Here is a 19632-nt window from a genome sequence, read left to right on the forward strand (position 1 = left end):
TTCATATCTGTAATTTATTTACTAATCATTCCACAGCCTTGACTTTCTTACTGATTGACGGGGTCTATCCAAATTCTTGACTTCGGGGAGATATATTTAGAATATAAGTTTTCTGATTCTGACCCTAACCTACCACAATATTATGAACTCTCATTATTTCACCATCATGTTTTTGTAGAAAGGATTCTTCATTAGCTCAGTAATCAAGAAGGACTAACATCCAATAAATGTTTAATGGAAGAGGGGTTGGGGGATATAGAGTATTAGAGTGCTTGCCTAGGATGCATGAAGCCCTGGGCTGGATTTCCCATCAGTGCCAGTGCCTAAAACCAGGTGTAGTGTTGCGCTTGCCTGTGATCCCGGAACTTGGAGTGCTGGAGACAGGAGGATCAGAAGTTTATGGCCACCTTCTGTCAGCTGTGTGGCTGCATAATAAGTTGGAGATCACGATGGGCTACCTGAAAAAAAAACCTCAAGGCAAGAAAGAAACATTTAAAGGAGCAAATGAACACAATGTCGAGAGAGCAGGGGACAGTGAGATGGCTGATGATCTAAATGTAATCCCTGGTATCTACTTGGTAGAGAATTAACTTTCATAGTTGTCCACACTTGCTGTGACATGTACACACACAGAAATGTAAAAAACAATTGAAAAAATAAAAGTACAGCTGGAATTAATGAAATAAGATTTTGCCTGCTTGAAACAAGAACCATGGCTGAGTCTTGTTTCTGGTATTTGTGTGTAAACACCTGAGAAGCAGTAAGGTAACTGCAGGGGCCTTTCCACATCGTGTGGTCATTGCCATCCAGTATCATATTCAGGATTTACGTAGACTAGTTAGTTGGTAATCAAACATTTACTGAAGTTGTAGCTATATTTAAAGCACAGTTCTATGTTCTTGGAGAGTGTTGTTGCCCCAGTGGGCACATTGTAACTGGGCAGGTAAGGCAGCCTAATCGTGCCAAGATAGAAGTATGTTATTATAGTTGATTAGTAATTGAGATAAAGATTTGAAGAACTTAATTAATTAAATTTTAATTCATTTTTCTTCCATTTATACCTGTACCTTGTATGTACCCTGTGTCTGGTACCTGCTGAAATGAGAAGAGGGCATTGGATCTCCTGGGACTAAAGTTACAGACGGTTGTATACCAACATGTGGATGCCAGGAGCCAAACTTAGGGATCTGCAAGAGCAGCAAGTGCTTTTAACCACTGAACTATCTTTTCAATCCCTTTAAAAAGTATTTTGCTTAAAAAATTATTCTATGGAATTTTTAAAAAGAGAAACTTGAGGGCCCCATCCTGCCAAACTTCATTGTTTTCATGTAGATTTATTGGTATCACCAAAGCTGTGTCTCCTCAACTGTCCATTCAGCTCAGGGATAAAAGATTATGAGGTATTTTATGGGATACAGGTAGTGTTCTGTGCTAGCTAATATTCTTTTAGATCTGTAACCTTGTAAATTGAAAGCAAGAATCAATTTAAAGAATATGTAACTTGTACAGGTTGGGAGTGGCTTCCAGATGAGTTTCTGATGGGTTCACCACACATTCTGAACTTCTCCACTGAAGGCCAGGTTTTAAAGGCTGTTCTCCGTGTTTATTTAAATCTTGGCGGGAGGAGGGGGTATTTTTTCATTAATTTATTTACTTTACACCCCCATTAGAGCTTCCCTGCTCCTCTCCTCCCAGTACTTCTCACGTCTCCACCCCTTGTACCCCCGTTCCTTTCTCTTCAGAAAAGGAGAGACCTCGCATGTACATCAGTGTGCCTTGGCACATCAAGTGGTACTAGGACTGGGTGCATTTTCTCTCATTGCGGCTAGACAGAGCAGCCCAGTTAGGGGAAAGGAATCCAAAGGCAGGCAACAGAGCCAGAGACAGCCTCTGCTCCTGCTGTTAGAGGTCCGACATGAAGGCTGAGCTGCACACCTGTTACATATGTGTAGGGTCCTAGGGCTGTCCCACGCATTCTCTTAGACCAGTTCAGCCTCTGGGAGGCCCCATGAATCCAGTTGATTCTCTGGGTTTTTTTTTTTAATGGTATCCTTGGCCTCTCTGGCTCTTAAAATCTTTCTTCCCCTTCTTCCACAAGATTCCCGGAGTTCTACCTAATGGATGGCTGTGGGTCTTTGCATCTGTTTTCATCAGCTGCTGGGTGAAGCCACTCAAATGACAGTTCTGCTAGCTTCCTGTCTGCACATATAGCAGAATATTATTAATAGTGTCAGGCTTGGGCTCTGTCATGGCATGGGACTTTAGTTGAGCCAGTCATTGAGTGTCCATTCTCTCACTTCCTGCTCCCTCCTTATCCCTGCACCTCTTAAAGGCAGGAAAAATGTCAGTCAGTTGTGGGTTTTGTGACTGGATTGCTATCTACATCCCTCCATTGGAAGTCTTGCCTGGTTACAAGCCGTGACTGTTTCATGTTCTGTGTCCCCTCTAGCTGGGGTGAGCCTCATAGATTCCTGAGAGTGTCCATTGTCCTAGATTCTCATTTGTCCCAGAGATAGCCCACCACTGATTCCAGTTCTCTCAGTTCTCTTTTCCCTTTCTTCTCCCCACACGTGATCCCTCTTGCCTCCCACCCCATCTCTATCCCACCCAGTTTTTTCCTTCCTTTTACCCATATATCTTTATTTCCATTTCTCAATGAGAGTCAACCATTCTCCCTTGGGCCCTATTTGTTACTTAGCTTCTTTGGGTCTATTATCCTGTACTTTATGGCTAATATCCATGTGTAAGTGAGTACATACTATGAATGTCTTTTAGGGTCTGGTTTACTTCACTCAGGATGATCTTTTCTAGTTCCATCTATTTGCTTGCAAATTTCAAGATGTCATTGTTTTTAATAGCTGAATAGTATTCCATTGTGTAAATGTACTTTTTTTTTTTAAATCTATTCTTCAGTTGATGGACATCTGGGTCGCTTATGGTTTCTGGCTATTGCAAATCAAGCTGCTGTGAACAGAGTTGAACAAGTGTCCTGTGGTGTGGCGGAGCATGTTCGTTAGGATCTCTGCTGTGGGTGTCTCCACGTAGTGTTCTCCTATACCCACAATAGAATTGTTGCCCCCACTCCAGACTCGGTTCTTGTTGCTAAAGAAGTAATTTGGGTGGACATTATGTACCTGCCAGGAGTCTAAATATTTAGAGTTGTTGTGCAGTACCTGTTGTCAAACAACCATTCACTAGAGTGATTGTCCAGTTCAGTGAAATAAATGAATTATGAATTCTTAATCTTTTTTGTTGTGGTTTATAGGTTAAAACTTCAACAACAAATTGTGAATACTGAAAAAGCAGAAAAAGAAAAACTTGAAAATTCTGAACTGAAACAGGTGTGATTATAATACACATTTTAATTTTATTTTGTTGAATGTTTCTTTTAAGCCTGTTTTGTGTAGTTATTAGTTGGTCTTAATCAGTACTTTGTAATCTGATCATCATAATTTACTGATAAGCCTGTTATATAAGGATAATATGTTTCCATTTTTCTGCCATAATTTAGTACATTTGTTTTACTTTTGCTGTTTATCTTAATATATTCCTATGTTGTGGCCTCTGACAGGTTTTTTGTTATATTTAAAATAACAATATTTTGACATTCTGAATTTTTAAATTAATTAGAAATATTCAGGTTTTTTAGTTATACATATAAATTTATATTCTGTGACCTGTTATGGGTTTTTGTTTTCTTGTTATATTTTTATTAAATTTAAGAGTTGTACCTCTGGGAAGAAATTTATATTTTAGTTAAAGGAAATACTTATATAATGTTGGGTAAAATACAGAAGAGTATTCTGTTTTCTTTTTGCTTGAAATAGTTTTCTTCTCTTGGATTATGAGTCGTGAGGATTCCATTTAGAATTTTTTCACATCAGCCTCTACTGCCTTGCATATGCAGTTTTGGGACCTTTATTGGAGAGAACAATGCTTGTATGTTAGCTGGCATTGCTTTGCATGTGCAGTTATGGAGCCTTAACCAGCAAGGCACAATTTTATTTTTGAGAGACATGGCTATAATACTTAAGACATAGCTCTGTAGTCTAAGTGTTCTGCCATCCTATGGATCTAGAGCTAAATTTCTTCATGGTTGCTTAATTAAGAAGGTGTAATATAGAGTTGATATATTTCACTCCAGTTTTTAAAAAAAATAACTTCTCCATAAAATATTTATTCTGAAATAGAAAATGAGACATACCATGTTTCCTTATTCTAGGAACATGTGGTATTGCAAGTCTTTGTTATAGTGAGAAATGACCCTTGCCCTTGCTGTTAGCTCACTCACAGGGCACCCTGCAGGCCCCCCCAACTGGGAGAGACATTCTGCTTCTCACATGCCTTGATGGATGTCTTAGTGTCTTTCTATTTCTCTCTTTTTTTTTTTCCTTTAAGCAAATCAGTCATTTACAGATCCAAGTGACCTCACTGACACAGTCAGAGAATGACTTGCTGAATTCAAACCAAATGCTGAAGGACATGGTGGAGAGATTAAAGCAAGAATGTCGAAATTTAAGAAGCCAAGCTGAAAAAGTGCAACTAGAAGTTGAAAAGTAGAGTTTGCTCTTTTTGTGTACAACCTTTTTTCTTTCTGCTGTATAAAGCATATTTTATTGCTGATTAAAACATTGAGTGTATTTGTGGGTAGTATACTTTATCCTATAAAATGAGCTTATACTCATAAATTGCTTTTAGAAATTTTAGGAATGAATGAAGTACCTTTAAACTTCTGTATGAGTACAGTGTTCTGAAAACTCTTAAAGAAGGAGCTCTGTTCCTTGAGCAAACCAGGACATGCTTTCCCAGTTCTGTTCTGAATGCCAGAGAACGGAATGATTTGGTTGTGAGGTTGCTGTGTGTGCACACAAAACACACACACAGAATTCTTAGGACTAGCCCTTTAGACTTGCTTTTGAGGAGTTACTTACTTATTTGTATTCTTTGTGCTCTGAGGCTTACTAGTAGGAGAGAGTAAACTGGCGAGTGTGGATACGCTCAGTATCTGTGTTCCCTCGGAAATGCTTTATGTGATAAAATGGCTTGTGCGCGTAGTTCAGTAGAATTGTCTAGCTAGCACACAAGGCCCTGAACTTGATTCCTAGCACCACAAAAATAAATAAATGAAGAGTACTATTTTATATTTGCTTTGTGTTTACAGCAAGTTATTTTTATTTATCTATAGGACAGCTTTCTCTTCAAATTTGTCCTTAAATCAGTCTTGGCACATGAAACCTTTTCTCTCCAGTTTTTCTGTTTTTTATATTTTAAGGCCTGTCTGTGTTTTATAGATGGAGTTTTATGTATAGGGAAAGTCAGTAAGAAAGATATATCTCTCTTAATGTGTCTTGACATTCCAGAGGATCTGACTTACTTTTCTTCTGTTTTAAAAAGGAGAAATTTATATCTTGTGATTCTCAAGTGTTTGATTAAAATGGACCTAAAAATTTTAATGACTTACAGGGTAGCTAACAGATTTAGATAATTCACTGTTGGTTTCAGCTGATAGTCATTGCCTTACTCCAGATACCGTAAATGGGCTAGGGGTGTAGCCTAGCAGTAGAGTGCTTGCTCAGCGTATGCGTGGCTCTGAGATAAGTTTCCAGTACCCAGACTCAGACTAAATAAAATACTGGATTTCTGGGTCAGTAATATATTCAAGATCTGCCGGAGTAAATAATCAAGCAATCTAACATGGCAATGCTTGTTATTTTGATTTTTAATTATCATAGTATTGATACTAAAATTTGTATAATTGATAAGTATGTAGAACAGCTTTTAAATTATATTATTACTAGGATACAACAAAAAAAATTCTGCATTATTATCAGGCTTAGTAATTTTTTTTTTTTTTAAGATAATGTCTCTCTGTAGCCATGGCTGTCCAGGAATTTGGTATGTAGCTCAGCCTGTCCTGTCCTTGGGTGCACAGAGATCAGATTGCCCAGGCCTCTGGAGTGCTGGGGTTAAAGATGCTTGCTACCATACCCAGAACCACACTTGATTTTAACTGCCTTTATTATGCACAATTTTCATAGCTTGATGTTGATATTATTATTCAGGTTTCAAGTGCTTAACCTGACAATAAATAGACATTTTTTTTTAATACAACTTAATAAATGCTCTAACTTTTAAATATTTTGGTTTGTGTACATATTCTCTGATAGGTCATTGGAGGAAAAACAGATACAGTGGTTGGAAGAAAAGCATAAGCTTCATGAGCGTATCACGGACAGAGAAGAAAAGTATAATCAAGCTAAAGAGAAACTGCAACGAGCTGCAACTGCTCAGAAAAAGGCAAGTGGTTCTTTACTAAAATGGTTTAAGTGTAAAATACTATTTTCTGAGGACAAAGTGTATAATTGGCATATAATTGATAACTACATTTTGCAATTTTTTTTAATCTTGCAGAGACAATTGGAAAAATCCAACTAATAGGTGCATTTCTAAAAGTTAATACATATTTTCTTACAGGTGATATTTTTTCTGAGCCAGTCCATACAGATGTGCATGACTCAGTGTTCACTGAAGTCATAGTATGATTAAATTCAGTTATTCTTAGCATCTGTAATACTGCTTCTGTAGTTAAGTCTTTTCTTGGGTCAGGGATATGGCTCATTGCTAAGAATTACTCAAGAATATCCACCAAGTTTTAGGCTAACTAGGGCTACATAGTGAGACCCTGTCTTAACAACAACAGAATGTTTGTTTCTAGCTCACAAAATAGAGGAACAAATGTCTTGGACTTACCCTTGGCCTCTGAAACCACTCTGACAATTCCTACTTTGATGCTTTCTCAAATCTGCCCTTTGTTAGGCATGTGGTTTTTTTGAATCTGAAAGGTTCCCATTCCTGAAAACAGCCAGCACTTCATGAAATAATATAGCCAGATGACTCATGTAGTCAGTTGTTACAACTTTTTTTCTACTCCAGCAAGGACTGTAGTAGATTCCAACATCAGCTGGGACTTACTGTGGCAGTGATTCAGCAGTTCTTTTCATCACACTTGAAGTGTGGGTAGAGACAGGGTTGTGTGTGTATGTTTGATTTGTCTCCATTTGGTAAGTTCTCTTCATAGTGACATTGGTTGTGAAGAACGACATTGTGAATCAAAGAAATACACGCAAGGTTTGCCGGTACCTTAATATTTGCATATTATTAGATAGGTTAAGTGTTCATTAATTGCAGACGAGAAATAACTTAAGACATTCTTATAATACTAGTAGTATTATAAGATTAGAAAAACATTTCTTGTATAAGAAATTAAGCACTTTATACTTGTATCAAAGCACTTTTTTCTTTTGTCACTTGCATTTTTTTCTGTCCATATGTAAATTCTAAAAAGCCATAGTGTTGATGAAATTTCAGTGTTTTTTTTTTTGGATGATTTATGATGGATCTTAGAAATCCTACTGTACTTCATGTACTGTGTTTGAAGTTTAGAAACATCTGAATTCAAAAATCACTAGAAAGTCCTATGACCTTTTTGTCTTTTGCAGATAAACTGTTATGTTGTAGTATTAGGAGTAAGTATTGTAGAGATCACATCCTAATTATTAAGGATAATTTGGGTTGACTTCTTTTGGAGCAAAAGTGACATCCAGTGGTGACAGAGATTATCAGCTGATCATTGTAGGTGTGCCAGAAAGAGGGCAGGGGGTGGTATGCTAAAAACCTGTGAAGTAATACTTTACCACTATTGTAATAATGCAACGTTTTTCTGCTTAAATACTTAACCAAGTGATGGGTGAGAACATAGTATCATTTCACTTCTTGGCTCTTATTTGTGTATGGGGAGGTGGAGGAGGTAGGCGTACTCCCCTGCGCTTGGAGGACTGCACCTCCATCATTCCCTGCCTATTCCTCTGAGGCAGGGTGCCTGTTAACCTCCAGCTCAGGTGTCTTTTTAAGTTAGGCCGGAAGCCAACACACTCTAATGATCCTCCTTCTGGACTTCCCTTGGTGCATAGCATACCTGGCTTGTTAGGTGAGTGTTGGGATCTAGACTCCAAGTCTCATACTCTTCAACACTGTGCCACTCTCTTCAGCTCATTTCATCTTTGTTGTTGCTGTTGTGGTTTGAGACACAGTATCATTAGATGGCTCTGGCTAGTGTGGAACTTGCTATATAGAACAGCCTGGCCTTGGGCTCATAGATATTTAGCTGCCTCTGCCTCGCAAGTGCTGGGACTAAAGTCATGGAACTCTACGCCCAGCTTTCATTTCAAGTGTTAGTGTGTGATCTGTGAATTATAATTTAACTAACAGAAAATTGCTCACTTTAATGCAGGGAATTACAGTGACCTGGATCAGTTGAAGCTGAAAAGAGACATTTTATGGCATAGGGCTAGTACTACTACATATAAAAGTATATGTACTTTTAGAATTGTAAATGACCTTAGCTTTCAGATAGTTTTTGCAAATTAAGGAACTGAAGTTGTAGATAACCTAGATGATTTGACTAGTTAGAATCCAGACTTTTGAATCATGGTGGTGTTTTCCTATAATCCCAGCACTTGGGTGCTGAGGCAAGAAGAGTGTGAGTTTAACCCCAGCATACCTTGGGAGCCTGTGTTTTAGAAAACCAAGGTAGGGAGATCCTGGCCTAGTTTCCTGTCTTTCTACTTTTACTCCAGTGTTCTTCCCATTGTACTGTTACTCTTCACTTTCCCACTTTCTTTGATTCTAGGTATTCTTAAAGTTTTTTCCTTAGAGCCATGGTTCATATGAGTCTTATTCCTTGTGTGCCCTTGACAGCTAGGTAGATTTTGGTGAGTTTGAGGACAGCCTGATCTACATAGTAACTTCAACACCAACAAAGGTCACAGGAAGACTCTGTCTCTAAAAAACAGAACAAAACCAAACCACTTCTCTCTCACTGTTTCACTGTTTTTCTATTCTTTATAGAGGGTCAACATACTTTAATTTTATTTAAATGTCTAAAATAGCATAACTTTCTTAGGCAGTATTACTTAAGCCATTGTATTTTAGAATATAAATTATAATCCTATGTAATTTTCTTATATAGGAAATATTGTTTTTGTGTGTGTGTGGAGAGGTTTTTTGTTTTTGTTTTTTTATAATTTTTTATTTTTTTGTTATTAGTTACATTTTATTAACTCTGTATCCCAGCTATATCCTGCTCCCTTATTCCTTCCCAAACCCTCCCTCCCTCATCTCCTCCCTGCCCCTTTCCAAGTCCACTGATTGGGGAGAACCTCCTCCCATTTCATCTGACCCTGTTTTATCAGGTGTCTTCAGGACTGGCTGCAAAATCCTTCTCTGTGGTCTAGCAGGACTACTCCTTCCTTGGGGGGTGGGGAGACCAAAGAGCCTGCCATTGAGTTCCTGTCAGAAATAGTCCCTGTTCCCCTTGCTTTGGGAAACCAATTAGTTACTGAGCTACCACGGGCTTCATCTGAGCAGAGGTTCTAGGTTATATCCATACATGGTCCTTGGTGGAGTGTCAGCCTCAGAAAAGACCCCTGTGCCCAGATATAGTTGGTCCTTGTGGAGCTCCTATCCTTTCCACATCATGCTAACTCCCCTTCTTTCATATGATTCTCTGCACTCTGCCGAAGGTTTGGTTATGAGTTTAGTATCTGCTTTGATACACTGCTAGGTAGAGTCTTTCAGGGGCCCTCTGCGGTAGGCTCCTGTCCTGTTACTTGTTTTCTCCTATGTCCAATGCACCTCCCATTTGTCTTTCTAAGTGAGGATTGATCATCTTACCCAGGGTCCTCTTACACTCAAGACTAGTAACTTTGTTTTCCCTGCAGGCTAGATAAACATGCCATCTGGGTATGTTTATTCAGAATGCTAAACTTCTAAGCACAAGACTTAATGTCATTTTTAGTAAATGTATTTAGGTAGAGCTTTTGGTGGAAATGAAATTTTGATATGTTCATAATTTTTAAGTTTATTTTTGAAAAGCATGATTGAGGATCTTGAATTGGAATTGTTGTTCTTTGGTTGAAGATTTCTCTCTTTATTTCTGCCCCCTATCTTCACTGCCTAAATGTGACTATGAGAAACGGTCTCTTGCTATAAGCACAATGCGATGTCTATCCTTTTGAGGCAGTTGAACCAATAGTTAGCAATTTTTATTTTAACATAAGTCTCTCTGAAGTAATTTTTATGTTGTTGTTTTTGATATAAAGGCTCACTATGTAGCGGTGGCTTGCCTGGAACTCAGAGATTCTTCTGCCTCCCATGTGCTGGGATTAAAGTTGTATACCCACAGGCCCAGCCCGAAGTAGTTCTTGGTCAAATAATGTAAATGTTTCCCCCAAAAGTGGTGAACCATAGTCTTGAAGTTGTAAAATGTTTTATGAAGCATGTTATGTGGCCTAGCATTATGCTGAAAGAAGAGAAGCTATCATCACTCCTTATCCTGATGACTACTTGAGGAAATTAGATAACATTTAAAAAACGCCTGATAATACTGTCAACCACTCCCAGGTCACTTACATAAACATCAATTTGAGAACCACTCTAACAAGAGCTTCCACCTTCAAAAAAATAAAAAACCTAGCAGACAACCACCAGGCTCCAGTGTATAGTTTAAAGCCATGGTCACATGGACAGCCCTATTTCAACCTAGTGAGTCACAAAACAAAAGGTGTGAATGTGGGAAGGCCCTTATAGGGAGAAAGAGGGCTTGGCAGGGGTGGGAGAGAGATAAGAGAAGGTGGACGAAAGAATATTCAGAACCGATTATATACATGTATGAAATGGTTGAAGAGCAAATTTAGTAAAACATACAAAAAACAAAAACCCAAGAAACTGTTTTTATCAACTTTGAGGTATGAAACCTAGATGGATGTTTAGAGTATAGGAATGATGGTAAAGAGTAATTAACTCCCAAAGGTATTCTCAAGGGGAAACATGACGAAATCTGTATAGTCAAGTACAGTGCATTCTAGAGGGTTAGAGGCCACACCCATCATGGAGAGAAGCACAGCAACAGGCAGGCTAAGAACTTACATCCTGATTCGCAAGCACAAGGCAGGGATAGGTAGCTGAGAAGAGGCTCTTCAAACCTCAAAGCTCACCCCAAGTGACAAACCTTCTTCAACAAGGCCACATCTCATAATCATTCAACAGTTCCACTGGCTAGGGTCTAGGCATTCAAATAGATGAGCTTATGGGGCCTGTTCTCATTCAAACCAGGAGGTTCCTCAGGAGCCTCATGGAGGATTATTTGAGCTCAGGAGTTTAGAGCAAGCTTTGGGCATAGTAAGACTCTGTCTCAAAAACAAACAAAAACCCAGAATATGGTGGTAAGTGACTAAGTGAAAGAGGTCATTTAGCTGTAAGAGGATGCAAGTGATGTTAGTAGAATGAGGAGCATATAGTGAATGTGTTCATTTGACTGAACACAGATATGAAGTGATGGCAGCACATTCATGTAGACATACCCTAGACTCAAGTAAAGATACTGTACTGGTAACTAGAAATAGTAAAACGAAACAGAAGATTAGTAAGTCAAATAAAGTTATAAAAGGAAATGAGATTTGAATATGATTGAGGACTACAAAAAACTAAGAACTGGTTGGCGTTCTGAGGATGATGGAAGATGCTAATGGGTGGGAACAATAGTGCATGTGTTATGGGAGCCAACAGAGAACACTATCTAAGATGAGTGATGTGTGGTGTAGCTGAATGTTTGCCTGTTTCCCCAGTGCTGTTGTGTGCAGAGACCCGGGGCTTGCTGGCTGCCAGCTTAGCTGCAAACAAACCCCTGTGACCTCTAAGGTCAGTGAGAAACACTGTCTGAAGGGAGTAAGGCAGAGGGTTGAGAGAATACCTGACATCCTCCTGTGGCCTCTGTACGCATACACCACACACATACACACGCACATGCACACAAACACACAGCTTTTAAAAGGGGGCAGATGGGCCTTGAATGTGCTTATTGAAACAATGCTAATTGGATTTGGTAGTAAAGGTGTACCAGTTGGTTCTTGCTTTTGAGATTTTAGCAACACTACTTAGTAAACACTACTTGTGTTACACACACTCCGGTTTTTGTTGTAGTTGTTGTTTTGGTTTTTTTTAAAAATAGGATCTTTTGTAGTCCAGGATGGCCTTGGATTTTGGATTTTGCATGTATTCCAGGCTATCTTGACCCTCTGCTTTAGCTTTCTGGGCACAACTTCATACAGCTCTACATGCCCTATAAGTATTGTCTTATTCCTTTGTATTGTAAGGCATTCATTTGTCGTATATTGTGATTATAGTGGAATGCTAGTGCAAACATTTCTACTCTAATACACTGTAACTTCTTTTTAACTTGATCACAGCTGCAAAGACTTGTTCCAAATCCTAGCACTCTGGGGTACTTTCCAGTATCAACAACCAGTGTCAGTTCTCTGCACACCAACTGGTCTTGCTTGAGTAATTCAGCTCTGAAACTACCTTGAGAGTTAAATCTTTCAAGAATGCCTCTTTTCTGACTCTAGTGTAAGCTACCCAACTGGCTGTATAATAGGAGTTCCCATGATTTTGTTTTGATGCTAAAAATGTGGCTAGGATTCAGGAGAGCACTTTACTGACGTGTGCCAGTTTGGTTTTTGTTCTATTTATTTATTTAATCTATCCATCCTTGTTTTTTGTTTTGAAAAAAAAAAAAAAAACAAAAAACAGTGTAGCTCTGGCTGCCCTGAATTCATTTTGTAGACCAAGTTAGCCTCAAACTCACAGAGATCCACCTGTCTCTGCCTCCCTGAGTACTGGGATTACAGGTGTGCACCACTGTACCGGGCTGTGCCAGTTAATTTTAAAAGACACCATTTAGGAACAACCAAGTGGAACAGATATGCAGATAATTGTATAGGATGTAGAGGTTCGTGCTGTCTCTACATGAGTCATTTTATTCATCAACACAGAAGCTCTCCAGATTTCTAATTTGATATTAAAGAGATTTGGCAGAGCTCGGTTTACATTCCCTCCACCTCGCCACTTTGTAGTTTGGAAGAGTGGACCTTCAAGTAACACCTTGTGCTCATGAGCTCTCTCTAGTGACTTCTTCCATCCTGAGGGTTGTCTTGGACCTCCACTTTAATCACTTCATCACTGTAAATAAAAAAGATTGAGAAGGACTTCCTACTGGTTACGAAGGACACCCTAGCACTTAACTTCCTAGGGTCCGGAGAACTCTGCCAGTATGGGGAACAAAGGCCAAATGGTATTTCTTAGGATGTTATATTTACATCCTCAGGGTCTAGGTGGACCCGAGTTTTGGTGAGACATTATCCCATAGTGTTGTCACTAAGACAGTTCAAAAACTATGTTGAGTACATCCTAAGTCCTTGGTATAGTTCACTGGAGTACTGAGGTGACCAGATTCTGTACTAAGGAACATAAATTATAGTGGGTAGGAGGGATAAACAGATACATAGAGGAGATGCAAGCTAAGAATAAAAGTAACAAAATTAGGAAGAGACTATTTTGTCTTTTAAGTGATCAGGCAAGGTTTACTTCGCAACATTTGAACAGGACTTAAAGGAAAGAAGATACCATGTTGATTTACATAGAAAATCTTGTTTCAGACAGAATAGCAAGCACAAAAATATACAAATGGTTTGTTATGTTGTACTTTATGTTACAAATGGGATACTGGTGTCTAGGACAGAGAGAATAGTACCAGGGCAGATGATACAGGATCTTTGGCTTTTATTTTGAATGAAATAGGACTGCAATGGAGACTTCTGAATTGAGACTTGATAGGATCTGAACTATATGTTAGAAGACTCTCTGAGACTGTTGTATAGAAAAGCAAAAGAACACTCAATGGAGAGGGTTTTGGAGTAGTCCAAGTTAGTGATCATGATGTCTAAGGTAGAGATCTATGACAGTGTCTCAGTCGTTACAGTTTGTATATTTGTTAAAGGTAAACTTTGAAATGGTTTTACAGTGTGAATGAGAGATAAGGCCAAGAAGATAAAGTGCTTTGTTTGTGTGTGTTTGTTTTTCTGAGACATGGTTTCTCTGTGTAGTCTGGTTGGCCTTGAACTCACAGAGGTCCACCTGCCTCTGTCTCTACAGTGCTGGAGTTACAGTCAGGCACCACCACTACTCAGCTGAAGATAAAAGATTTGGGACTGAATCTCTGGGAAAACAGAGTTAGTAATTACTAACATGGGAAAGATTATTGGATGGATGGGTTTGAGAGTAAAATCATCATGTATTTTTTAACATGCTAACTTTTAAAAAATATGTTTTTTAAAAGTATTTACTTACTTTATGTATATAGATGTTTTCCCTTCATGCATGTCCATGCACCATATGCATGCAGTGCCCACAGAGGCCAGAAGTGAGCATCAGGTCCCCTGAGACTGTATTTAACTAGGATGTTAAATACCACGTGGGTGTTGGGACTTGAACCTGAATCCTCCAGAACAACAGCAGTGTTCTTAATGGTGGAGCCATCTCACCACCCCATGAACATGCTAACTTTTTGAAGTGCTACTGTTACTTGTATAGTATCCTACAAGAGTTCATGTGTTACAGGCTTGTTCCAAGCAGCAGTAGCCAATTTGTTGTGGCTCTCAGGAGGCAACAGAAGGTCACTCAAACATGCACTTGAAAGGCATATGGGACTAGTCTGTCTGCTTCACTTGGTTTCCTGGCCTGTCTTATAAGTGATTTGTTCCATTAAACTCTCCTGCCATGATGTACCATAGCAGTGGCAATACCTGACCTTAGACTTGAATTTCCAAAGCCGTGAACCAAAACAGACTTTTTTTCTTTGTAAGTTATTTACTTCAAACATCTTGTTATAGTAATATAACACTTATACATACAAATAAACGTCCAGCTTCCATATGGAGATGGTAAATTAGTTGGCTTCATGAATCTAATTGACTAGAAGAGAGTAGACTGGATTTCATGAATTAAAAGCTGGGACTCATCGGCAGTTAAATGCTATTTAAAGTACTAAAATTCAGTTAGAAGAGAGTAGATCTGAGAACTGAACTTTAAGGAATTCTGAAGTTTAGGAGTCGAAGAGGAGGAAACAGGTATGGCCACTATGGTAGAGGAACCAAAATGGGGACATGATGCCAAATGAAGCAATGCCTCACAGAGGGTATTTTAAATCAGGTGACATTGATAGGTATGATGATTAAAAAAACAAACAAAAACCAATGAAAGATTCCACTTTGTCTTAATTGTTGGTTACCTTCAAAAGGGTTTGTTTCCATGAAGTAGTAAACACACAAGAATGATGAAAGTAGACACAGAGGACTGGTTATAGAAACATTTCTTTGTCAGAGGAGTTTGGTTGTGAAAAGGAACAGAGAAATGGTATTAGTAGTCCAGGAGTGGTGTGGATTTTTTTTTTTAAGAAGGAAGAAATTGTAGGATATTTTAAAAGCATAGAAAAAAATGATAAAGCAGCTGTAGGCACATGAGCATGTGACTCAATTTAGAGGGGAAGGGACAGTTCCTTAATCTCTCTTTTTTCTTTTTTATTTTTATTTTTTATTAATTACAGTTTATTCACTTTGTATCCCCCCCTGTAGCTCCCTCCCTCCTCCCATCCCAATCCTACCCTTCCTTCCCCTTCTCCACCCATGTCCCTCCCCAAGTTCACTGATTGGGGAGGCCCTCCTCCCCTTCCTTCTGATCCTAGTCTATCTATCAGGTCTCATCAGGAGTGACTGCGTTGTCTTCTTCTGTGGCCTGGTAAGGCTGCTCCCCCCTCAGGAGGAGGTGATCAAAGAGCAGACCAATCAGTTCATGTCAGAGACAGTCCCTGTTCTCATTACTATGGAATCCACCTGGACACTGAACTGCCATCTGTGCAGGGGTTCTATGTTATCTCCATGAATGGTCCTTTGTTGGAGTATAAGTCTCAGAAAAGACCTCTGTGCCCATATTTTTTTGTTCTGTTGCGCTCTTTGTGGAGCTCCTGTCCCCTCCAGGTCTTACTATCCCCCCCTTCTTTCATAAGATTCCCTGAATTCCACCCAAAGTTTGGCTGTAAGTCTCAGCATCTGCTCTGATACCCTGCAGGGTAGAGCCTTTCAGAGGGTTCCTTAATCTCGTTAGCATGCTATAACAAAGCACCACAAAAAGACTAGCTCATGCACAATAGAAATGTGTTCTTCATTGGTAAAGAGGTTAGCAAGTCCACTACCTATGCATGAGCAGATTGTTGAGTGAGGGCTCACTTTCTGGTGCACATGGTATTTTCTAGCTGTGTTCTCATATAGTGGGATCAGAGCAGGTCCTCTTTAGTTGTGTGTTAAATAGTGCTTAGAATAGTTGTTAATGGTGGTTGAAGACACCACTGGACACAAGCCCTATCTTGAAGTCTGTAGTATCCGTTATGCTGATAACTTTCTTCAGCCAGTGCTTTCTACTCACCAGTCCTGCTGGAAAACCTTCAAGTGAATCTGCCCCCTATAAATTACAGAATAAAGAACCATATTTTTTTCCTTCCTTCCTTGCTTTCTTGCTTTCTTTCTCTAGAATAGTTCTTCTCGTGATTTGATAGCTCTCTTAATCTTTGAATTACCTATAGTAAGTATAGAACACAATTATATATGTTTTGTGCTTGTATAAATATGCATATTTGATGTGCCCAATTAAAGTTCCTTTCTGAGGGCTGCAGACGTGACTCCTCATGCTCATTGGTCTTAGAAGACCTAAGCTTGTTTTGTAGGCGCCACATCATCTGGTGGCTCACAACACTTGTTACTGCAGTTCCAGGGCCTCAGCAAGCAATGCATGCGTGTGCACATGCCCACAGAAACACATACATGGAGTTAAAATAATAACACTGAATGTCAAACAATACTGAAAAGGTAAACATTTTTATATTTTAGTGCAATTGAAATGACCATTAAAGGGAAATGCAACTAGGTTTTAAGACTGTGGTTATACAGCAATTAGATGTCCTAAGGGAGCTGAAAGGAGTAGCACCTTTGTTGATGTCGGCTTGGAAACACATGAATCAGATATACCCCATAGGCTGTGATTATTTGAATGCTGATTGTCCTCCAACGCAGATTTATACAATAAAATTCTAAGCCGGGCTTGATGTTGCACCCCTCAAATCCCAGCATTCAGAAAACTGAAACGGGATGACTGCTGTTAGTTTGAGACCAGATTGGAGCACATAGTGAGACCCTGTCTTAAATATAAAATGGAATTCTGATTCACTAGGTAGTTGTATTGCAAAATATATTTTGGGGAATAGTTGTATCACAATGACAGTGTCCCAGTGATTGGGCTTGATACCTTCTTTAATAAGCCACAAAAAGCTCTTTGTCCTTTTTACTTTGTTAGGATCCAGTGAGAAGGCACTGTCTGTGTGGAAGCAGGTCCTCATCAGACTTTACCAGCACTGTGATCTTGGACTAAGCACACTCCAGAATGAGGAGAAATATATATATTAATTAGTTTATTTACTTTGTATTCCTGCTATAGCCTTCTCCCTCATTCCCTCCAAATCCCACTCTCCCTCCCTCATCTCCTTCCTGCCCCTCTCTAAGTCCACTGATAGGGGAGGTCCTCCTCCCCTTCCATCTTACCCTAGTTTATCAGGTCTCGTCAGGACTGGCTGCAGTGTCCTCTGTGGCCTAGCAAGGATGCTCCTCCCTTGGGGCGGGGGAGGCTGTCAAACAGCCAGCCACTTATTATTCATAAATTACCCAAGATTTTAAAGTATTTTGTTAAAACAGTTTGAGCAAGACTAAGACAGCTTGATAACATCTGGAAGAACTGTAAAACTATAAACAAAGATGGCAGAGAGCTACCAGCAGTGAAACCAGTGTCATGAAGTGTAGTTCCTAGAGGATGAGCATGGTACTTGTGGTTGCTTTTCCCTTGGGGGAAACTGCTGGTTCCAGAGGGACAGCTTGGAGGCTAAGAAGTTAAACAAAGCTTTGACAGCTTCACAAACTTGGGGAGCACTAACGAGTTTAGACTGCCACAAAACAGGAGTTCAGGTAAATCCTCTAGCGCTTTGGATTGGGCTTCTTGGACAAAGAAAAAATGGAAAACCGTTGACTCTGTAAATACTGAATCAGAGCTTCAAAACTTTGAATTAAACTTAGACATATGACTGATGTTCCTAGATGCCTGCCAAAAACAAACATGACTCTGTTTTAAGGAAAGTAACATTACCATGGTCTGGAAATTATTTCTTCAAGTTTTTACATGTAATGCACAAGTCTACATAATTAAGAAATAGAGATAACACAAATTTATTACACAACCAAATTTGATCTAGAGCATAGGAACTCTGTCATTTACTGCTGGTGGGAAGGCAGACTGTGCCACCACCCAGCGAATTGGCCTGCTTATGCAATGGTACATAAACTCATTACCCTAATAATGACCCATGTGTCACATTCTAAGGTAGTTACTCAAATCACTGTAGAACACAGACTTTAGAGCAGCTTTATGCCAGTACTTGGAAACAATCAAGGTATCCTTTAGTAGTTAAGTGGATAAACTGGGATACTTACCAGTTTATTATTAGCAGTAAAAAGGAGTGAGTTGCCAACCCACAGAAAGACAGAAAGAACCATAATGGCCAGCTGAAAGATACAATTCCACGTGTAATTTTGGATAAGGCAGAACTAGGGACGGAGCAAAAGGTCAGTGCTTGCTAAGCTTTGAAGATGGATGAAGAGTGGATGGGAGACTGTACTGCACTGTGGTGTGGACTATAAGAGTAGAACACTGACAGACATTTGCGGCAAAACCATAGAAACCTAAGGCAGCAAGAGCGAGCCCTAGTTCAGCTGTGAACTGTAGGTACAGAAATGCATTCGTGTTGATTTATCAGTTCTGACAAAAACCCCAACAGGGTAAGATGTTAGGAATGCAAGGTGAGTGGATAAGGAGCGGATGGAAAGAATTCACTTTTTCTTCAGTTGTCTTGTAAATTTAAATTTCTGTAAGACATAGTTAACAGAAAAACAAAAATAGGGCTAGTGAGATGGCCCCGTGGGTAAAGGTGCCAGCTGCCATGCCTAACAACCTGAGTTTAGGCCCTGGGAGAACCAACTTGTAGTTGTCCTCTTGACTGCCACATGTATGTTGTGGCTCTTCCATACCTTCCCACACAAAAGTAATGAAATATTTTTAAAAATGCAAAAGGAGGATGCAAAAGAGAAAATAACAGCATTAAAAAAAACAAGAAGAATAACAAATTTAACAAACCCCAGAAGAGAGCCAAGCAATCTTGATAGAGATTTTTAAAAGATTGGTAAAATTGATAATTCTCACAGACCTCAAAGGATCAATTAGACAAACGGAAATGTTTAGCATTGATGGAAAGGTGGTTACTACTACATATTGTAGAGCTAGTAAGATAAAATGAATATTATAAAAATAACTGTGCTGATTATATTATATATTTAAATGAAAGGAATGCATTCCTTGAAGAACATCTTAATGAAGCAGTTATAGGAATAATTAGGAAATCTGAAGAGTCTTACATCTATTAAGGATAAAGAAATGGGATCTTTAATTAAAACCTTCCACAAAGAAAATTCCTCCTTGGATTCACTGGTAAATTCTTCTAAATAATTGAGGAAGAAGTAATATTAGTCTTAATTTTCTTAGGTAATAGAAAAATAGAGTATCCTCATGTATTTTGTGAGATTCAGC

The 19632-nt window shown here is 39.0% G+C and overlaps 1 protein-coding gene across 3 annotated transcripts in view; it reads left to right on the top strand.

The window, feature by feature from the left end:
* Positions 1-19632, top strand: part of Cep83 (centrosomal protein 83) — a 104824-nt gene that overhangs the window by 75830 nt on the left and 9362 nt on the right. For all 3 annotated transcript variants that reach the window (XM_021645391.2, XM_021645392.2, XM_060377940.1), the window contains 3 exons: positions 3266-3341; positions 4399-4556; positions 6168-6297. In XM_021645391.2, the coding sequence (XP_021501066.1) occupies positions 3266-3341; positions 4399-4556; positions 6168-6297 (364 nt within the window). The remainder of the gene's footprint in view (positions 1-3265; positions 3342-4398; positions 4557-6167; positions 6298-19632) is intronic.

Source organism: Meriones unguiculatus, chromosome 2, assembly GCF_030254825.1.
Source record: "Meriones unguiculatus strain TT.TT164.6M chromosome 2, Bangor_MerUng_6.1, whole genome shotgun sequence".
Lineage (NCBI taxonomy): Eukaryota > Metazoa > Chordata > Mammalia > Rodentia > Muridae > Meriones > Meriones unguiculatus.